This window comes from Palaemon carinicauda, chromosome 5 (genome assembly GCF_036898095.1).
Source record: "Palaemon carinicauda isolate YSFRI2023 chromosome 5, ASM3689809v2, whole genome shotgun sequence".
Classification (NCBI taxonomy): Eukaryota; Metazoa; Arthropoda; class Malacostraca; order Decapoda; family Palaemonidae; genus Palaemon; species Palaemon carinicauda.
In genome coordinates this window covers 180,232,729-180,252,860 of record NC_090729.1, presented here as the reverse complement: position 1 = coordinate 180,252,860, position 20,132 = coordinate 180,232,729, and the positions used below count along the sequence as shown (strand labels likewise).

Below are 20,132 nucleotides of genomic sequence, written 5' to 3'. Positions count from 1 at the left end.
GTCGCGTCAGAGAGTTTTGGTTGACCAGTTTGCGTTTTCTGGTCGCGGGGAAGAGCGTCGGCGTCGACAAGTGGACGAGACGCGGCAACAATTTGAAGTAGTGGATCGCCCGCGGCAACAACTTTTGGACGCGGCGCGTCAAAACATTGGTTTACAGCGGCGACATCCTGACTCCTTTGATCGCTCGCAGCAACAGTCCTCGGACTTTACGCGACCTCGCGGCGATCTTCAACAGTTACCTTCTGATTTCAAGCGTTCTTCTGTTCAACAACAGTTGAATTCTAAGCGGTCTAAGCAGTTGTTGGTTGAGGATGATCGTCTACATGTCCGTGTTTCGCATCAATCTACTTCTACTTCTCCCCACCAAATTGACTCAGATGTTGGCCTTGACAGGCAGTCCCATCCAGACGTTGTTCCTTCGGTTCAGGCTGCAGCAACAGCTGCCAGAAGACGAACCAGAGGAAAAGTCGGATGAGGATAATCCTATTGAGGAAGTCTCTGAGAATGAAGAGGAGAAGCATTATCAGCATGCTGTGGACCTTCGCAAGTTTATGCTTATTTTGACTGGAATTTTCCCGGATTCTTTTACCCCTGTGGCCCCTCGTTCTCCGCCTTCTGAATTCATCTTAGGTAAAGCTACTAAGGTTCCAGTTTACACCAAGATGGTTCTTTCTCGATCTTCTAAGCGGGCCTTGAAGTTAATGGGTTCTTGGTTGGACTCCAAGAAAGCTTTTGGCAAGACGGCCTTTGCCTTTCCTCCCGCTAGGTTAGCCTCTAAATCTAGTGTGTGGTATGAGACTGGTGAAGTGTTGGGCTTGAGTTTTCCTTCGTCTGCCCAAGGGGATTTTTCAAGTTTGGTAGATGCTTCTCGTCGTCTTGCCTTAAGGAAGACGAAGATTTGGTGGTCCATTCCAGAGTTCGACCATTTGCTTAAAGGTCTTTTCAGGGCCTTCGAAGTTTTTAATTTTTTGGACTGGGCTTTGGGGGCTTTGAGTAAGAGGGTCTCTGATATGACGGAAACGGACACTAGTGGTTTGGTTCATTTGATGTCCTGCTTGGACAAAGGTGTGAGAGATGGCTCCAACGAACTTGCTGCCTTGTTTACAGCTGGAATTCTCAAGAAAAGGGCCACGATGTGCTCCTTCCTCTCCGCAGGAGTGTCTCCCTATCAGAAGACAGGCCTTCTTTTCGCACCTTTGTCTAATTCTTTATTTCCTCAGGAATTAGTGGGCGAGGTGGCTACTGCTCTCACTCAGAAGGCCACACATGACTTAGTTACTCATTCGACTAGGAAAGTTTTGCCTCCGTCTTTCTCCTCTCGAAAACCTAAGGAATCTTCTTCTGGGTTTCGTCCTCAGTCCTTTCGTGGGAAGCCCTCTGGGAGAGGCTCTTTTAAACCAGAAGGAAGGAAACCTAGAGGCAGAGGGGGCAAGTCCGGCCGAGGTAAAGTCTGACTGCCCTCTCCTTCAGACAGCAGTGGGGGCCAGGTTGACTCACTTTTGGGAGGCTTGGGAGAGGAATGGAGCGGACCCCTGGTCCGTCCAGGTGTTAAAGGAAGGCTACAAGATCCCCTTCCTGACCAATCCTCCTTTAGTCACAGATCCAGTGGATCTTTCGCCCAAATACAGAGAGGGTCCCAAGAAACAAGCCATGCTTCTACAGATGTCTCTTTTATTAGAGAAACGAGCAATAGAGGAAGTGCAAGATGTTACGTCTCCGGGGTTTTACAACCGCCTTTTTCTAGTACCCAAGAGTTCCGGGGGGTGGAGACCGGTTCTGGACGTAAGTGTGCTCAATGGTTACGTCCAAAACTCGACGTTCACCATGGAGACTCAGAAAACAGTTCTGGCAGCTGTGAGGAAGGACGATTGGATGGTCTCTTTAGATCTTCAGGATGCCTATTTCCACCTTCCGATTCATCCCAGCTGCAGACGTTATCTGAGGTTCATGGACGGAAACAAGGTCTTCCAGTTCAGGGCTCTTTGTTTCGGACTTTGCACGGCTCCTCTATTGTTCACCAAGATCATGCTGAACGTGGCAAGCATGCTGCATTCGAGGGGAATCAGGGCCTCTCTGTATCTGGACGATTGGCTGATAAGAGCCTCCTCAGCCGATTGTTGTTTGAAGGACCTCAAGATGACTTTGGATCTCTCCAGAGAACTGGGTCTCCTGGTGAGCTCGAAAAAATCACAACTCATTCCATCCCAGGAGATTCTTTATTTGGGGATGGAGATTCACAGTCGGAGTTTTCGGGCTTTTCCGTCGTCGGTGAGAATCCAAGCAGCCCTCCTAAAAGTACAAACGTTCCTGAAGAGAGATCTTTGCTCCGTCAGAGATTGGATGAGCCTTCTGGGGACTCTCTCGTCGTTAGAGAAGTTCGTGACCCTGGGGAAGTTGTTCTTGCGTCCTCTTCAGTTTCATCTCAACCGCCATTGGAAGAAAGGGGACAGCCTCGACAGGGATTGCATTCCCATCTCGACTTCCATCAAGTCTCATCTTCAATGGTGGAACAACGAGCCCAGACTGAAAGAAGGCTTGTCTTTACTTCAGAGGAACCCAAACCTCGTGTTGTGTTGCAACGCCTCCAACTCGGGGTGGGGAGCCACTCTAGAGAAGCAGGAACTTTCGGGGACTTGGACGGTAGAGCAAACCTCTCTCCACATCAATCAAAAAGAGCTTTTAGCTATTCATCTGGCTCTCATCGGCTTCGAAAAGCAGATCAGGGGCAAGGTAGTCCAAGTCAATTCGGACAACACGACAGCTCTGGCCTATATTGCGAAACAAGGCGGGACCCACTCTTGGCCTCTGTTCGAGATTGCAAGACTGCTCCTCATCTGGGCGGAGGAAAGGAAGGTGACTCTTTTGACGCGGTTCATCCAGGGAGTCAACAATGTGAGCGCAGACAGACTCAGCAGGAAGGGTCAGGTTCTCTCCACAGAATGGATTCTGCACCCGGACATCTGCAAGAGTCTGTGGCGGTTATGGGGTCGACCTCTCGTGGATCTCTTTGCCACCGCGAAGACCAAACGACTAGAGTGTTATTGCTCTCCGGTTCCAGATCCCGAAGCTTTTCACATAGACGCTTTTCTGATGAACTGGTCACACATGGAGGTTTATGCCTTTCCTCCATTCAAGATCCTTTACAAAGTGATTCAGAAGTTCGTTTCACACGAGGAGACCAGAATGACTCTGATAGCTCCGTTCTGGCCGTCAAGAAGCTGGTTTCCAGAGGTACTGGAATGGATGGTGGATGTCCCGAGAAGCCTTCCCATGAGACCCGATCTTCTCAGACAACCTCACTTGGCCCGAAATCATCAAAACCTCCGAGCTCTACGTCTGACTGCCTTCAGACTATCGAAAAACTCGCTAGAGCTAGAGGATTTTCGAAGAAGGCAGCCAAGGCAATTGCAAGGGCAAGAAGGTCTTCAACCATCAAGGTGTATCAGTCCAAGTGGGAGTTGTTCAGGGAATGGTGTAGATCTAACGCGATTTCCTCTTCCAGTACATCGCTTTCCCAAATAGCAGATTTTTTCTTGGACCTTAAAACTAAGCATAACTTCTCGTCATCAACTATTAAAGGTTACAGGAGTATGTTGGCGACGGTTTTTCGACACAGGAACCTAGACCTTTCTGATAATAAGGATCTACGAGATTTACTTAGGTCTTTTGATACGACCAAGATGATTCAAACGGCTCCCATCGCCTGGAATTTGGATGTTGTCCTTAAATTTCTCATGAGTGACAGATTTGAGCCTTTACACTCGGCTTCATTTAAGGACTTAACCTTGAAAACCCTTTTTCTAGTTACCCTCGCCACTGCGAAAAGAGTTAGTGAAGTTCACGCTTTAAGCAAGAACATTGGTTTTCGGAATGGGAAAGCCATTTGTTCTTTGCAACTGGGGTTTCTGGCCAAGAACGAAAACCCTTCTCGACCATGGCCCAAATCCTTCGAGATTTCTAACCTTTCGGATTTGGCTGGCGATGAATTGGAAAGGGTTCTCTGTCCAGTTAGAGCTCTACGTTGTTATGTGGACAGAACTAAGAATCTGAGAGGTAACTCAGACGCTCTGTGGTGTGCAGTTCGGAAACCCTCGATGCCCATGTCCAAGAATGCCTTGTCTTTTTTCGTTAGATTGTTGATTCGGGAAGCTCATGCTCAGTGTGATGAGTCGGATCAGAGGCTCCTCAAAGTCAAGACACATGAAGTCAGAGCGGTAGCGACTTCAGTGGCCTTTAAACAGAACCGTTCTCTGCAAAGTCTGATGGATACAACATTTTGGAGAAGTAAGTCTGTTTTTGCATCCCATTATTTGAAAAATGTTCAGACTCGCTATGAGGACCTTTTTACGTTGGGTCCTTTTATAGCTGCTAATGCGATAGTAGGTGAATGATCTACCACTACGTTCCCTTTTTTCCTAATACCCCTTTTCTATCTCTTGGAACTCGTTTTTTATGGTTGTTTGTGGAGATTGGGCGTCAGTCTTCCGCAATCTTTGATTTGGCTAGGTGGTCATTTTGTTCCTTGAGTGCACCCGGAACAAGGGTATTGGTTGAGGTCCTGTCATGTTATAGGTGTTTGTACCGTTTGACAGCTCCTAGAGATTTTCAGCCCGAGTGGATTACTGGATCTCTTAAGGATAGCGGACGAAATGAGGCAGAGTATCATTGCTGTCAGCTTCCTTATCAGGTGAGAACTGCTTAAGTTTATTGTATGTAACCCTTAAGTGAATTTTCTGTATGTAGCTGTCTCTGACCCGCCACCAAGGGGTGTCAATCAGCTCTTTTATATAACCAGCGGGTAAGTTTTATATTTAAAAATGATATTTTCATAATAAAATAAATTTTTGAATATACTTACCCGCTGGTTATATAAATTTAACACCCTCCCTCCTCCCCTCTAGAGACTACCTATGGTATGGCTATGAGGCATGGAAGAACTGGAGTTGGTGTGTAGTTCCACCTGTTCTACCGCTAGGGTGCGGTTGGTACACCTGGCGTATCTTCGATAGCGCGAGATTTGAATTTTCTGCCCTGGCGTCAGGGACTTCAGCTCTTTTATATAACCAGCGGGTAAGTATATTCAAAAATTTATTTTATTATGAAAATATCATTTTGGGTTAGTAGATTTACTTCTTATTCAGGGCAACTAGGATATATTGATAATATTTTTTTATTCCAATATGTGAATGGTTTTAATTTTCTCATGCATTGCTTGTCATTGAGTGTTTGTTTTTCATTATTTCTGATTTTTGAGATGAGAGAGATGAATTTTATTGCTTGTGCCTGTGCTTCATTGCAATGAAAGAAATTCACCTTAAATAAGTTATCTTATTTCAAGAATAATACTGTACTACAGTAGGTCTTGTATTAGTAATTGTTCCCATACTAACAAACCTTCCGATATTTATGTGGATATTCTTTCAGCGGCAGCTGGAGGTAACCATTAGACTTTATTTGCGAGGTGGCAACCTTGCCTAACCGCTTAGCAGGTAGGCTGGGGGGGTAACCCAGCCACCTCTCTATATACTTTTACAGCGGTGAGATGCCACTTTTTCTTTTGGCTCGGTAAAGATCGGACGTGTCTGCTCTCCTGACTGTCATTGTGACTTTTTATTTTTGTTTTCTCTTTACAGGTGTGCGTGTTCTTCTGCGATCGCCTTCACCATGGGAACATACCCAGGGTGAGAGGGTGCCGCGTGTTTGACCTTCATGTCGTCGTTAGACACCGATCTGCACTCTCTGTGTCCTGCGTGCCGAGGGTATCGTTGCAGGCAATGTTCGCCCTGTGCAGAGTGTAGGGAGTGGTCTGCCTCCAAGTGGGAGAAGTTTGGGCAGCGTAGGAAGGTGATGGCTAAGTGCGATCGTTCTCCCTTGGGCAAGCGGTGCGCATTCTTCTTCTTGCACCCCCAAATCTCTCTCAAAAGCTCCTTCTCGCGCACGCTCTCAGGAGGGACGTATAAGTAGGAGCACAGATCGCTTATCTCCTTGGCAACCCCAGAGTACTAGGGAGGTTGTTGCTTCCCCAGATGAGCATCTACTCCTCCAGCCGCTGGCGAGCCTTTCTTCCTTTCAGATCTATTTCAGGTGTGGTAGTCCTTAGGGATTTCGGGACCCCCTTCGAAAGTGGAGCTGCAGCCCCTTCTTCAGCGTGGTGCCACGAGGGATCCTTCTCCAGAGCTGTCAACATCTCTCGCCCTGGAGCTGTGTGAGGTCCATCTGTTGCCTTCCACGCCTGGACGAGATGATTGTTCGCCCCTTCGACCCCCTGCTGACGACAAACCCTCTCTCCATCCTGGGACCTCGTCGTCCCTTAACCCTCTGTTTCTTCCCACAGGAACCCTCAGGTTGCAGCTGACGATCTTCCAGGGATCAGTGCGCATTCCACCAGCAGTGCTAAGGGACGAGCATCACCATCGCCTCGCCCTTCTGGAACCTCTTTCCCTGATCGCCGATCGCTGCAATCAGAAGATCATAATGATCAGAGCGTTCTTCGCCTATAAGATGCTCACGCTCTGGAGCTTCGTGAGTTTTTCACGATCGCAAGCAAAGTCTATACCTAGGTCCAGACGCTCGCGTTCTAGATCGTCACGATATAGGTCACGAGCACGGTACTCTCGCTTGTGAGGATGACACACGATCACGTGGGTGACGTTCTCGTTTGCGAGGCCGACATATACGTTCACGAGATAGGCACTCGCGGCGTTGACGCCGTTCTTGAACGAGAACTAGATGCTCGTGTTCACAAACATCACGAACCGCATGTTTGCGATCAAGGTGTAGACGTTCCTCTTCTAGAGGTAGAGGTAGGTAGGTGTACGGGCAGTCCATTAGCGTGTAGTCCCTCAATCAAACCTTCCAAGCGACCTCGGACCGAACCTGATGATGAGCTTGACCACTCCTCAGACAGGCGTCCAGCCAAACTCTCAGTGCCTTTCACAGCATGGGGAGTTTTAGCGAAGCACTCGCCTTCACAACGCTCTGAGCCGCGTCCCGCTGTGGCGCGTTCTCCTTCTAGAGTAGTCCTCCTATGCCGACTTCGTCTGGAGCAGCAGGAAGGTGCTAGACCTTCCTCTTTCTTGGTGGCTTCTAGTGCTCCTGTTGCAAGCACTTCTGCTCGTGAAACGCGTACGTTGACGTACGAAGTTCGCGAGTAGATGTGTCAGAATCGCGAGCAAGTGCGGATCCAACACCACCTTCTCGCCTTTCTGCATCTTCCACCTCCAGCGGAGGACTGACACCTTTCCCAGAAGGGTTCAAGAAGCCTTGTAATTGGTTCGCAAATGTGCCTATTAGTTCGGACCTTCCTTCACGTCCGAAGGAATATGTTCCTCTGCCTCAGAGGTTATCTTCTCCATCGAGTGGCAATCCTTCTGGGGTTTCACGCAAAAGACACTCTTCTAGGGACCTCCAGGGTGTATCTAGGATTTAGAGCTTCCTCCATGGACATCAACCTTCATATCCAATATCCTGAAGGCTCTGAAGTTGGCACCTCCAATGCCACAACCCCCGCGACTGTTCCAGTCAGGGCAATCCCTAGAATCCCTCAGTCAAGACACCAGAAGGAGATTGACGGTAGTCAAAGCTCGCAGATCACCTCCACCCCGATCGCGTGCTGAAGGCCAAGCCACTTCTGACTCTTTTATGGCAAACTTGCCTTTCACCCCAGTGAAGGTAAGGGTAGTCATTACTAAGAAGCAGGAGAGACGGATGAGAGGCGTAACTCCACCTCGCGCAGACTTCATCAATCCTAGGACGAGTTGGGACATAGGCTTGCCCAGGGAGATTGGGATCCATCCCTTCATCCCTCAAGCCCTCAAGACATTGAGGTAGTGCCTCCGGATCAGCATCCGGTTTGTCACTCTTCCAGAGGAGGAGCCTCCAGCTCCTACTGCCAAGGCTTTGTCTAAGTCCTCGAAGACCTCACAGGTTACCCCTCCTAAGACCGTGAAGGAATGCCCTGTGCCTAGGGAACTGAAAGACAACAGGATGAAACTGAAGAACGCCATGGCACAGGAAGCTAGTAAGGCTGAGGCACAGACTCGGTCCCCAGTGGCAGACCCATCCACGGTTTCAGTTGACAAGTCTTGAACGAAAACACCGAACACTTACAGTAAGTGCAGTTAAACTACTGTTGTAATATTACTGTACATATATTACAATAATATACACTACAGTATCAGTGAGTATTAGGTTACAGTACGGTATTATTAGAAGAACAACTTTCGTCATACAAAACAGTTAGGGGATGATGACAACTCTGTAAACTTTACCTTAGCACAATACTTTACCGTAACCTTACTGTGTCTAGTACGTAGTGTACATGTGATGTACACTGTACATATGATGATAAACTATTATAGAAACCAAATTAAAACAATATTAGAATATTAGGCAGTATTTACTGTTATTCATCAGCTCGGGCACCCGCTCGTGGCAAGGGGCAGTGACTTTTTAGGTTAGGAGTTAGCCCACCCTAGTGTTGTATTTATTCGCAAAAATTCGCTTATCGATCCTGTGTCTGTAACCTAACTATCGCAAAAAATGAGTCTTGACTGCACCAACTTTTATGAAACTAACTAGGTTAACTCCATCACAATACAGAAAATGAAATGCATTACTGTATATGACGTCACCTCAACAAATAAGAATATACTATATCAATACTGAAAAATAAGCAGATTGAGCAGCTCTGGCATCGCACATGATGGTGAAAGTTCCCTTTTGATGTGAACCTTTTTAGGGTGACTGAAAGGAAAGTTAAAGCTGTTGGCATGAATTGTACTTGCGACCATTATCGTAATTATTACTTACTTACTCCAGGGACCTCAGACCAGGCTGATCCATTGCCGCTTTGACTGTTCGTCTCCAGAGACCCCTATCCTCCACAAGCTCCATCTACTCGTTAGGGTGTGTATCCAAGATGTCCAAATCTTCAATTACGTTATCCATCCATCTCTTTCTAGGCCTTCCTCTTGGTCTGGTACCTATGGGTTTACCTAACATAACTCTTCTAGTCAGCCTTCTCTCCTCCATTCTAGCAATATGTCCTGCATATCGAAGTCTCTGCGATCTAATAATATTGGAGATAGGCGGTAGTCCTGAGAGAGCTATCAATTCATGATTGTGGCTCCTGCGCCACCATCCACCTTCGTCATCCCAAACCGGTCCCCAGATTCGCCTCAGGATACTGGGTTGAAAACCTTCAAGTTTATTTTCCAACTGCCTAGTAATTGCCCATGTTTCACATCTGTATAGGACCACTGGACGGATAATGGCGGTATATATTTGTGTTTTTGTGGGCCTAGATAAAATCCTGGATCTTTAGGTGTTATCGAGTGCCCATGAGCATCTGGTTCCTGCTGCAATCCTTAGTCTTAACTTCTTCCTGAATCATGTTGTGTGATGTTATGGTGGAGCCAAGATATTTAAATATGGACACTGCTTCCAGTTGTGATCCTCCAAAATCCACATCTCCAACTAGATTTGGTGTTCTTGAAACCTCCATTATCGTAGTTTTTGCATTGTTTATTTTCATGCCTGGATGTTCTGCATTGTTTTTAAACTGTACGTTTGTTTCTTCGATGCTAGGTAGATGTTCTCCACAAAGGTCCACATCATCGGCATATCCAAATCTGTCTATAATGGTATTATCGAGCGGGATAGGTAATCTGGTAGAAGGTGTACAGTATTTCACATTATCCATTCCAGTACTAAGTTGAACAAAAGCGTTGATAGGGCGCACCCCTGCTTTAGTCCTCCATGGATGTCAAAGGGTTCTGTCAGTATTCCCCCGACCTTGATCCTGCATGTCGTTTTCCGGTAGCACATTTGGACAAGATTTATCAATTTCTCTTGTATGTGGAAGAACTTCAGTGTGTTCCATAATGATGGTCGATGCACACTGTCATAAGCTTGCTTGAAATCTATAAATAGATGATAAGAATTTTTGTTTAACGCTCATTTCTCGAGAACTTGCCTTATGGTGATAATTTGGTCAGCTGTAGCTCGGTTCGGTCTAAATCGTGCCTGATAGTCACCAATCATATCTTCGCAATAAACTCATAGTCGTTTGTATGAATATTTGCAAGGATTTTGTAACCAACTTGAGGTATGCAAATGCCGCTGTAGTTTCCACATACAGTGCGATCTTCTTTTGTATGTAGTACTGCCAGAATCCCTTCCTCCCAGTCAGATGGCATTACTTCATCCTCCCATATACTATACATTAATCTAATAATCTTATCATGAAGAGCCTGGCCCTCATACTTGATTAGTTTTTCAGCTATATTATCAATCCCAACTTCTTTATTAATTTTAAATTTTCTTATAGCATATGTAATTTCCTGTCGGGTGGGTGCCTCCACATCATCGATATTTCCCTCTTTCTCCCTTTCATCCACTGTGTTATGAGGTGGTGGCTGATTGAAAAGCTCCTTAAAGTGTTCTATCCACCTTCCTTGTATTTCTTCATTTCCAATAATTATGTTACCTTTATTTCTGATTAACTTCGTTCTTGCCTGGAATCCATTTCTCATCCTATTAATTCCCTGAAATTGCTTTCTCGGTTTTCCATGCGCTCTATTTTCTTCAATTTCTCTCAGTTCCTCTCCTACCTTTTCTCTTTTATTCCTTATGTTTGTGCTTGTTGCTAAATTCCTAGACACTTAAATCTTCTCTCTTATCAATGTTAGCCCTGGCTTCTATCCATTTCATCCTACAACATTTTCTTCTTTCAGCAGCACTTCTACACTCTTCATCAAACCAATTATTTCTTCTATGTGCATCGATACAGTACTAGAGATTCCATAGCAGCTTCAGTCACTACTGAATTTGTCTCTCAATCCGGTATTATTTCCTCCTCTTCTAGTACAGTAGGGTCCCGAATTATGCGAGAATTTGGTCGATGAAAGGCCTCGTGTAATTGGAAATTCGTATATTTCGAAACACATCATGGCGGCAAACAGCAACCTACCCGTCAATTTTTTTTCACTCCATTTCTAGCTTTCTAGCTATATATATACTGTATATACACTGTGTGTGTGTATGTATGTGTGTATGTATGTATGTATATATATATATAAAACATATATATATATATATATATATATACTGTAGCTTTTATCTTAACAATACTGTAAGAAATCCTTCTTATAGATTTTTTTTATAAAATACTGTACAAAATTTCTTTTATGGATAAATAAAACAATAAAAAGTTGTTAAAGTTTTGATAATTTTCTATGACTGTAGTATTTACTACTATACTATGCATAGCTTACTGTTTTCAGTATTTTCCGAATGATGTAGAATTATTTCCTATAGATACAAAAAACAAAAAAGGGTTTTCAAGGTTTGATACAGTACGTATCTAGCAATAGTTAAAAATTACAGTATAGTACTGTATATCCATGATGACACTCCCACACGTAAACACGGCCACTAGGCGCAAGTGTGCAATAGGCTGCTGTACGATAATCACGCTTTTTTTGCCCTGAGCGGTCATTTCACTAATGATAATTTTTCAAAGTTAATATAATTTCTTTATGCTTATAATTCGTAATTATAGTTAAAAGTAGGGATATTAATTAAATGGTTGAGTAAAAAAAACAATTAATACTACTATTATTTAATTTCAAATGGCTACATAATACTGAATATTCTAATGGGTTCTTTTTATCTTCAATCGTAAATCTTACGGCTGGATAAGCAACAAAAGGAAAGGGATAGGTCTCTCTCTCTCTCTCTTTCTCTTCATATCGTTTCCTGTATAGTTTTCAAATATGTTCGTCATACATTTGTACATTATTTATCTCTCTCTCTCTCTCTCTCTCTCTCTCTCTCTCTCTCTCTCTCTCTCTCTCTCTCTCTCTCGGCGTTTCCTTTCCCTTTATAGTTTTGTGAAATTTCGTTGTCCAGTCATTCGGTAATGAGAAGTCATTTTCGCTTTCGACATCGAAAGAAAACTTTGTTTCTTCAATATACTCATCACTGGAGGATTCAGAACTAGTGCTCTCATTATCAAACAGGTTATCATTATCAAATTCCACAACAAGAATATCATTTATTTCATCTAAAGAAATAACCTTCCTCTTTAGACCTTTCATTACAAAAGGAACAACAAATAACCACTTATGCATGAACGCCCGAGCGCACTGATAGGAAACCAGTTCAAACCAGAGTTTTGTAACATCAAGCTACCTTCAGAAAAATAGTTGCCAGACATCATATAAGTTTCTATTCACAGTCCCCATATGCTGAGAGTGTTGCCAAGTGGTGATCCTATACTTACTATACGAGTAAAGTAACATCACGAGACTGACGGCTTGTAAAAGGCAAAGTCATGAACGGAATATACAGTTGAAGGCGGTACCGAGTAGATCGTGGTGAACGGTTTATCACGTGGGTGACGCTTAACAGGTTAAAAAAACATTTTATATAGTTCGGTATTTTCTCTATCCATCCTCTCCCAGAAAACCTTCAAATGTGAATTATCGGAATGTGTGCAGATCTTGGCAGTGCGATAACTAGTTAGCGACTGAGAATAAAAAAAATAAAAAGCCCGATTGACGATGCTGATGAAGAGGATATCGAATACCGATTTTTCCCTAATTGATTTTTTCTACGTTCTGTCTAATCCAATGTACAGTACATTCTTATGTAAAGGGCGAACCCCAACATTTCTTGATGCTGCTACACTTTAATTATAGATATTTTACCACCTATTTATAATCTTTATTTATAATAACATCTTTAGTAAAAGCTCTTCAATATCACTTTCAGGAGTAAATGCGTTTATGATCGACGATGAAACGTAAAAAAAAAACCTTTTCCTTTTAAGAAGGCGTTTTTTTAGGAAAAAAAAAACAACACGAAACAAAATTGCTCATATTTCATATATTTTGATTTTCTAAGGATAAATAAAACATTAATTATAACATTATTATTACATAGTACCTGGTAAGATATCTTTTGCCGCAAAAGTTAACCTATAGACAGATGTTAAAATTGGTTAGCGAGTTCGTTATGATCGGCGATGGAACGTACGTACTAAACAAAGTAATGGGTTTGGTTGTGGTGACATGTTTGGCAGTAGCATGATATAAAATAGTCTTTATTTTGATGGTTTTTAATTTAAAGTTTAATGAATAAGGATTTTTCACCATAATCACAACGTAAGTATAAAAATTAATTAGTACAAATATGGAATATTATACATATAGGTGTTGGACAGTTAGGCTAGGCCTAGCGACAAGTTCACACAACAGATGGGCAAACCTTAACATTTTTCATCCAAAACTAGTCTTAAAATGTTTGAACAGAAATCTTTCTCTCACATTCTCCCCCCCCCCTTCTCAGACATCGGGGAACCATCACCCCCCCCCCCAATACAATTAAGAAAACAATAGATTTCCTACGCTTCGCGGTGCTTGACTCGCGGATTTAGAATGCTCCTCGCAAATACAGGAAAATTAATTTTTAAAAACTATCGATCGCGTAATTGAGGAATCGCGTAATTAGAACACGTGTAATTCGGGACCCTACTGTAGTTCAAATCTATTTTGTACGTTTATGGCATAGGCATTTCTTACGTCTGTCTCTTCTAGTTTTTCTATATTTGGTTTGGTGGTTTTTATTGTCAATCTTTTAGTTTTTAATTTAATTCTTGAGTTTTCCATTGTTAAATCATAACTGTCATTTTTGTAAAGTAAAACACAACTTGAGGAGTTTTGTCTCAGATGATAAAGGTCCTGTACATGTATTTGTTGATAATAGAATGGTGGGAATAAAAATGACTATAAATACCGTTAGTCAGTATCGAGTAGGATGCAATATGTTCATGATTCTGTTGCTTAGAATATTATAGGCCTTGATTACTATTGTTTCATCTGTAGACATGAATTTTGAAGCCTATTTTTCTTTAACGATATCTCCTTACGTTGAGTACAGCACTGTATTATTTTTGTAAATCCTCCCATAAAGATGATGCACATTAGGAACTTGAATCCGTTAAGTACAGCACTGTATTATTTTTGTAAATCCTCCCATAAAGATGATGCACATTAGGAACTTGAATCCAAGTATTATGTACTTGTAGTACAGTATTGCATGAAGGAAATGCCAAAAGAGTTATTTACAGTATTCCCCCTATGATAATATGGACATGTTAAAAGTAGAATGATTTCCTTTCAGAATATTTGTGGGTGGCATTTCGGCAAGCACAACAGAACAAGACCTCTTGGAGCTTTTTTCACAGTATGGTGCTGTTAAGGCAACAAAGATCATAAGTGACAGAGCAGGGGTCTCCAAAGGATATGGTTTTGTAACTTTTGAAACAGAAGAGGAAGCTAGGAGACTTACGCAAGAGGTATGTCCTGTAAATGCAATGTCTTGGCTAGGATTGTGAGGTTTTTGAATAATCTGTGAAACAGTGTTTAAAATGGTAATTGTTCCGTAACCGAAATACAAACCACGCCATTTACATAGGGTTTACTTTCGGCGTAGCTGAAATTGACGAGCCATTAGATTTTTAACGAGGGTTTACTACCCCTGCGCTAGTTAGCGGGGGTAGGGGAGGGGTAGCTTGCTACCCCTCCCCCCTCACACACCCGTGAAATGTCTCGCTTCACTTTTGGCTTGGACGATGTACAGACGTGTCTGTCTTCGTCCTCGCTTGGCAGCCATTTTATGTTTTGTCTTTACTTAATCACTTACTTTTCTTATACTGTACTCTATATATATATATGTAAACATATTTTCATGTTTATGTATATATTTGGGTATAGAAATCAGTAAGTTTCCTTTTCAGAGTTCGTGCTTGTCTGTGTAGTGTACGATATCTCCGTGGAGCCCGCCGGCAGTTAGGCCACCACGGTGTAATTTCATGGGTGGCGATCGAGTTTGACTACGGTCTCTCTCTCTTGAGGTCGTTCACCCTTTACTACGTTCTGGGTAGCTTCCTTCCCGTGTCGGGTGGGGTTACTACGCCGTACATTTTATCTCAATTATTTTTATGAATCTAATTGTATTTGTTAACTTTTTAGTTTTTGTAGAACGCTTCCTTTCGGGGTTTTTCGTTCTTTCTTTAGTGAACATTCATTTTTTAATTACATAATTATAATTGTTATAACTCTGTTTGTTACAGATTTCCTTCCCCGTGAGTGTAAGTGGAGTTGAAGGCACATTCCTGTTGTGTACGTCTTGTGTACTTTTCCCTCGGGATTCCTCTTCGGAGTCTTCCCGGGGGAATGAATGTTAACTAATTACTATTTATTTTTTCACAGTTAACGATCTAGTTTTCGTTTGTATAATGTGACAACGAAGCGAGCTGTCTTGTTGGGGCCTGGGGAGTCTGCTGTTGCTGCCTCCCCTATAGAACTTCATCAGGGGCGTGTCTCCTTCTCCTGGAAGTGCTCCCATGACGACTGACAGCTCTTCAGTTCATCTTATAACTCTCAGGAGGCTCGCCTCCTTGGGTGGGTAACTTCCCTTCCGAGGGAAGGTTTCCTGTCCAGGCTTGAGTTTTTTCCCTTCGGGGGGAACTTCTCTTACCTTAATTTTGTTTCTGGTCCTCCAGCGGTTATGCTCTTGGTGCTGAGCGACCGCTTTTGTAACCTTGCTCAAGGGGCTGAGCGGTTGCAAGCTCGGGCCATGGAATTCGTGCGACTATGCTCTTGGTGCTGAGCGGTCGCACCTGCAGCTACGCTCAAGGGGCTGAGCAACTGCAGGAGCCCCTCTTCAGAGGATTGCTCTTTTTGGTCACTTGCTGACTCGTCTCTTCTACGAAGTGTTCCTCTCTCGTTCACGAGGGAGGACACCCATAGAGACTCCTCTTCGGAGGACTCCTTCTGCTGTTGTTTTTGATGTTTTTGCTGAAGGCTCAGTCCCCTTCGGGGGGGCAGCTGGGCCCTACGGTCTCTCCTGCGAGTGCTTCTCCCCCAGGGGGGGAGTTCACCACAGAGACTCCTCTTCGGGGGACTCCGTCTGCTGTTGTTGCTGAAGGCTCAGTCCCCTTCGGGGGGCAGCTGAGCCCTATGGTCTCTCCTGCAAGTGTTTCTCCCCCCGGGGGGAGTTCACCAAAGAGACTCCTCTTCGGAGGACTCCGTCTGCTGTTGTTGCTGAAGGCTCAGTTCCCTTCGGGGGGCAGCTGAGCCCTACGGTCTCTCCTGCGAGTGCTTCTCCCCTGGGCGGGAGGGCACCACAGAGACTCCTCTTCGGAGGACTCCTCCTGCTGTTGTTGCTGAGGGCTCAGTTCCCTTTGGGGACAGCTGATGCCAACGGTCTCTCCTGCCAGTGACTCTTCCCCTGGGGGAGTTCAGGATCAGAGACTCCTCTTCGGAGGTCGGAGGGTGTTGCACCTGTCCGAGGTAGTCTTCATCTTCATTCGACGTTCTCTGCAGAGGACCCTCCTCGACAAGTACCGACTGTTGCAGCTGCTCTACTCCTGCCAGACCTTTTAGTCTTCATCTCCGTTCCTGGACGCAGATGCGCAGTGGACGCCAACGCACCCAGTTTACAACGGGCACCGGTCCCTTCGGGGCTAAGGGGCTTATTCCACGGTGTGGGTAAGTCCCTTAAGTGCCAGGTTTTACCTGCGCGCCTGCGATCTCCTGCGCGCTCGCACGCATTAGCGCTCTAGCGGTCGCCTGCTGTGGACCACGATCTCCGGTAGCTTAGTCTCGCCGTAGATCTTCTTTCTGCGCTCCAGCGCTCACCTGTGCTTCGGACCTTCTGTGAGCCAGCTCTCTTCAGCTCGCCAGCACACATCTGCGCGCCCTTTCCTGCTACGCGCCATGGGTGCCAACGGTTTCTTGAACGCCCACGATCGCCTGCTTGCCAGCGCACATCGGCGCTCCCCTTCCTGATGCACCTTCGTGCCTCCTGATGTGCGCAAATGCGCGTGACGTGCGCGATGCGCGCCAACGTTCACCCTCACGCCCACGATCTACTAGATCTGGGCGCAGACAAGATTATTTCCTTCGCCTCCTCGCCGACGATCTTCTCTAGTCTCTTACGCGCCAGCGATTTCCTACGCGCTCGCGCAATTCTTCGCCTGCGCGCAAGCGTTTTGAACGCGCCACCGCTCGCCAATGCGCCATCGCTCGCCAACGCGCCTTCACCCGCCTACGGGCCATCGCTCGCCTACGGGCCATCGCTCGCCAAGTCGCGCCATCGCCCGCCTACGCGCCATCGGTCTCCCGGCCACCTGCTCTCGCCCGCGCACATGCGCACCCCTATTTGCCCGCGCGCGAACCAACGGTTTCCATCGCGCGAGCACCAGCGTGGTTCCTGCCAGTGAGCCATCGCTCGCCAATGCGCCGTCGCTTGCCTACGCACCATCGGATTCCGACCGCCAGCGCTCGCCCTTCCAACCACGCTCGCCCCCACTTGCTTGCACTCTCTCGCGCACTTTCGACTGTGGGCTCTCGAATCCACGCGCCTGCGCGCACGGGCGCACCTACGTTCCCCCTCGCGCGAACCAACGATTTACCTTCGCGCGAGCGCCAGGGCGATTTCGACTGCGATTCCCGTCGGGTTTTTGCAACACGGGCAACCTGGCGAGTCTTCTGGAGCGTGTACTTCCAGACCACGATCTTCACCCCGTAAACGCGGAGCATGGCACGTGCAAGAGCAGGAAGAATCTTCAGAGAGGTCTGAGCAACATTCTTCTCCTTCTTTTCAGAACCTGGTTTAGCTCTTCCTCTCCACCATTCCGTGGAAGGGGCTTACCAGGAAGTTTTCTTTCGAGAAATTCTTCGCCCGGCACAGGGGTGACTGGTCCAGCTCTTCCTCTTCACCATTCCGTGGAAGGGGCTCTCCAGGCATTTCCCTCTCCGATTGTGACCCGAGGATTTGTACAAGGAAGCTCCAGGAAGTTCTTGGGAACTTTCCTTCTCTCAGGCACAAGCACCATTGCGTTCCGTCGCCAAGTTTCGAACATGCGGACAAACTCAATGTTGTAGCATCTAGATGCAGTGATCGAGGGCTTCCTCTCGGAAGTCCCATCCGTGGATATCGGCAAACTCAGACACTTCCATCCTTGGGAAGAGCTTGTTTGAGCCCAAGGACGGGGAATTGGACATCTGGTGTGTGTGGAGGAAGTCGAATCTCAATTCACTCCTCCAAAAGGCGCTTACTTCCAGACCCTGCAAACCTCCGACGCCTCATCATACAGCCTCGTCAGCCTAGGTCATCGGAACCGGCCCCGGCAGCTAAGACAAGGTGTACAATAGCAGCCCCCTCCTGTCAGGGACAGGTAGGACGGGAAATTCTCCCGGGGAGGCAATAATCCTAGAGGGAGCAGCCGAGTTCGCAAACTCTAGGATTGGCAACCCCCCTGCAGGTTTCCCGGTGGGGGGATGCCTAAGGTTACTCTTTCGGATAGCAGCATCCCGGTGCCGATTCCTGCACGATCTATGTGATCAGCCAAGGATATCACGCCTCGCTCTTAACATCTCTACCTCCACTGACAGCGAATCCAGTGTCGCTGAGCTTCTATGCCATGGGATCGGCAAGGGGTTAGCCCTTCGGGCAGAAGGGGCCATGCTCTAGAAGAATGCCCTCCAAAGGGTCGTCGACGGCTTCCCCCCTGACTTCTTCAGTCGATCCTTTCTTGTAAGGAAAGCATTTGAGATGGGAGTCCCCGTCATCGACCACTCAGCTCTGGTCAAGGTTGTCGAACAAACTTCGTTCAGCGTGGAACAGCAGAATCGATCAGGCTTGTAGCGAGACCACAAGACTCCGTATGCCCTGGATCGGAAGGAGGGGTACTTCCAGGTCCCATTCCATCTGTCTTCCAGGAAGCACTTGGAATTCAGCCTAGACAACAGATGTACCAGTTCAAGATGCTGTGTTGTGATCCCGCCACAGCATCGCAGGTTTTCACCAGAGGACTCGCCCTGATATCCTCATGGCCACTCAGGAGCAAGCTTCCGCCTCCTTCGCTTTCTGGAGGACGGGCTAACTCCGGTAGTCTCGGAATCGACCTTCTTCGACACCGAGACAAGCTTCCGGGACTTTACCAAGATCTAGGGATCATGGTAATTTGCGAGAAGCCTTCTCTGCTTCTACCTCAACATCTGGGTTATCTAGCCATGATATTGACTCCTCCAAGCCTTCCCATCAGTTGTCTGTGGCAAGGCTGAGGAGAGTCGCAGAACCTTTCCTCAGACAAGGAGAGCTTTCAGCCCTATCTTGGTTACGGTTCCTAGGTCTCCTTTCCTCCTTGACCCGTCTAGGTTCCGAACGGTCGCCTCAGGATAGGTTCCCTGTTAGGCGGCCCAAGTTCCGGTGGAATCAAAGCAACAATTAACTGGACTTTCTGATCCCTATGGGACCAGCGGCACGATTAGACCTGCAATGGGGGTTGACCTATGGAAACCTCTTGCAAGGGAGTGGATCTTCTCGTCCTTCCTCCGCATTTGATGCTGTTCTCGGACTCGTCAAAAGAGTTCAGGCCTATGGTCAGGACCTGAAGGGTACCTCCACTTCAATCAGCTAGGATTAAAGGCCGTAGTCTGGCCCTTCAACAGATCTAACAGATCCTGCCGAGCCACGGTTCTGACGTGTTTCTACTAGCAGGGAGGTACATTTTCATACATTCGCATCTTGCAGTAGAGATACTGAGATGAACCGAAGTCCACTCAATACCTCTATCGGCTCGCTTCCGGGCAGAGGAATGTTCTCTCCGACAATCTGAGCAGAGACTCACGGATAGAGAGTACCTGGGGGTCTTTGGCCCCTAGTAACCAGCAAAGTCCTGACCTGGGGGACCTGCTCACGACAGCCTGGAACTTCGAGCTGCCACTGTACTACTCCCCAGTCTCAGACCCCAAGACTCTTTGGCAAGATGCCTTCCTATAACGGTGGAACAGCATCGACGCCTACGTCTTCCCACCATTGTGTCTGTTGAGAAGGGGGCTCAACGAGACCAGATTCTCGATCAACCTATCGATGACCCTGAGAGCTCTGCTGCGACTTTACGCAGAACGGTTTCTGGACCTTCTGCATCCCCTGGCGGAACTCCGGGAGAGCTTCTTCCACGACACAGGCTACTCAAACAACCACACTGCAACATCTATCACAAGCCGTAGCATCGCTTCGGCTTCACGCCTGGAGACTATACGACACTTCGCAAA

General features: G+C 46.3%; 1 protein-coding gene across 1 annotated transcript in view; it reads left to right on the top strand.

The window, feature by feature from the left end:
- Positions 1-20,132, top strand: part of LOC137641659 (uncharacterized) — a 60,319-nt gene that overhangs the window by 16,204 nt on the left and 23,983 nt on the right. Inside the window, exon 3 of the mRNA XM_068374415.1 lies at positions 14,188-14,362. Coding sequence (XP_068230516.1) covers positions 14,188-14,362 — 175 coding nt within the window. The remainder of the gene's footprint in view (positions 1-14,187; positions 14,363-20,132) is intronic.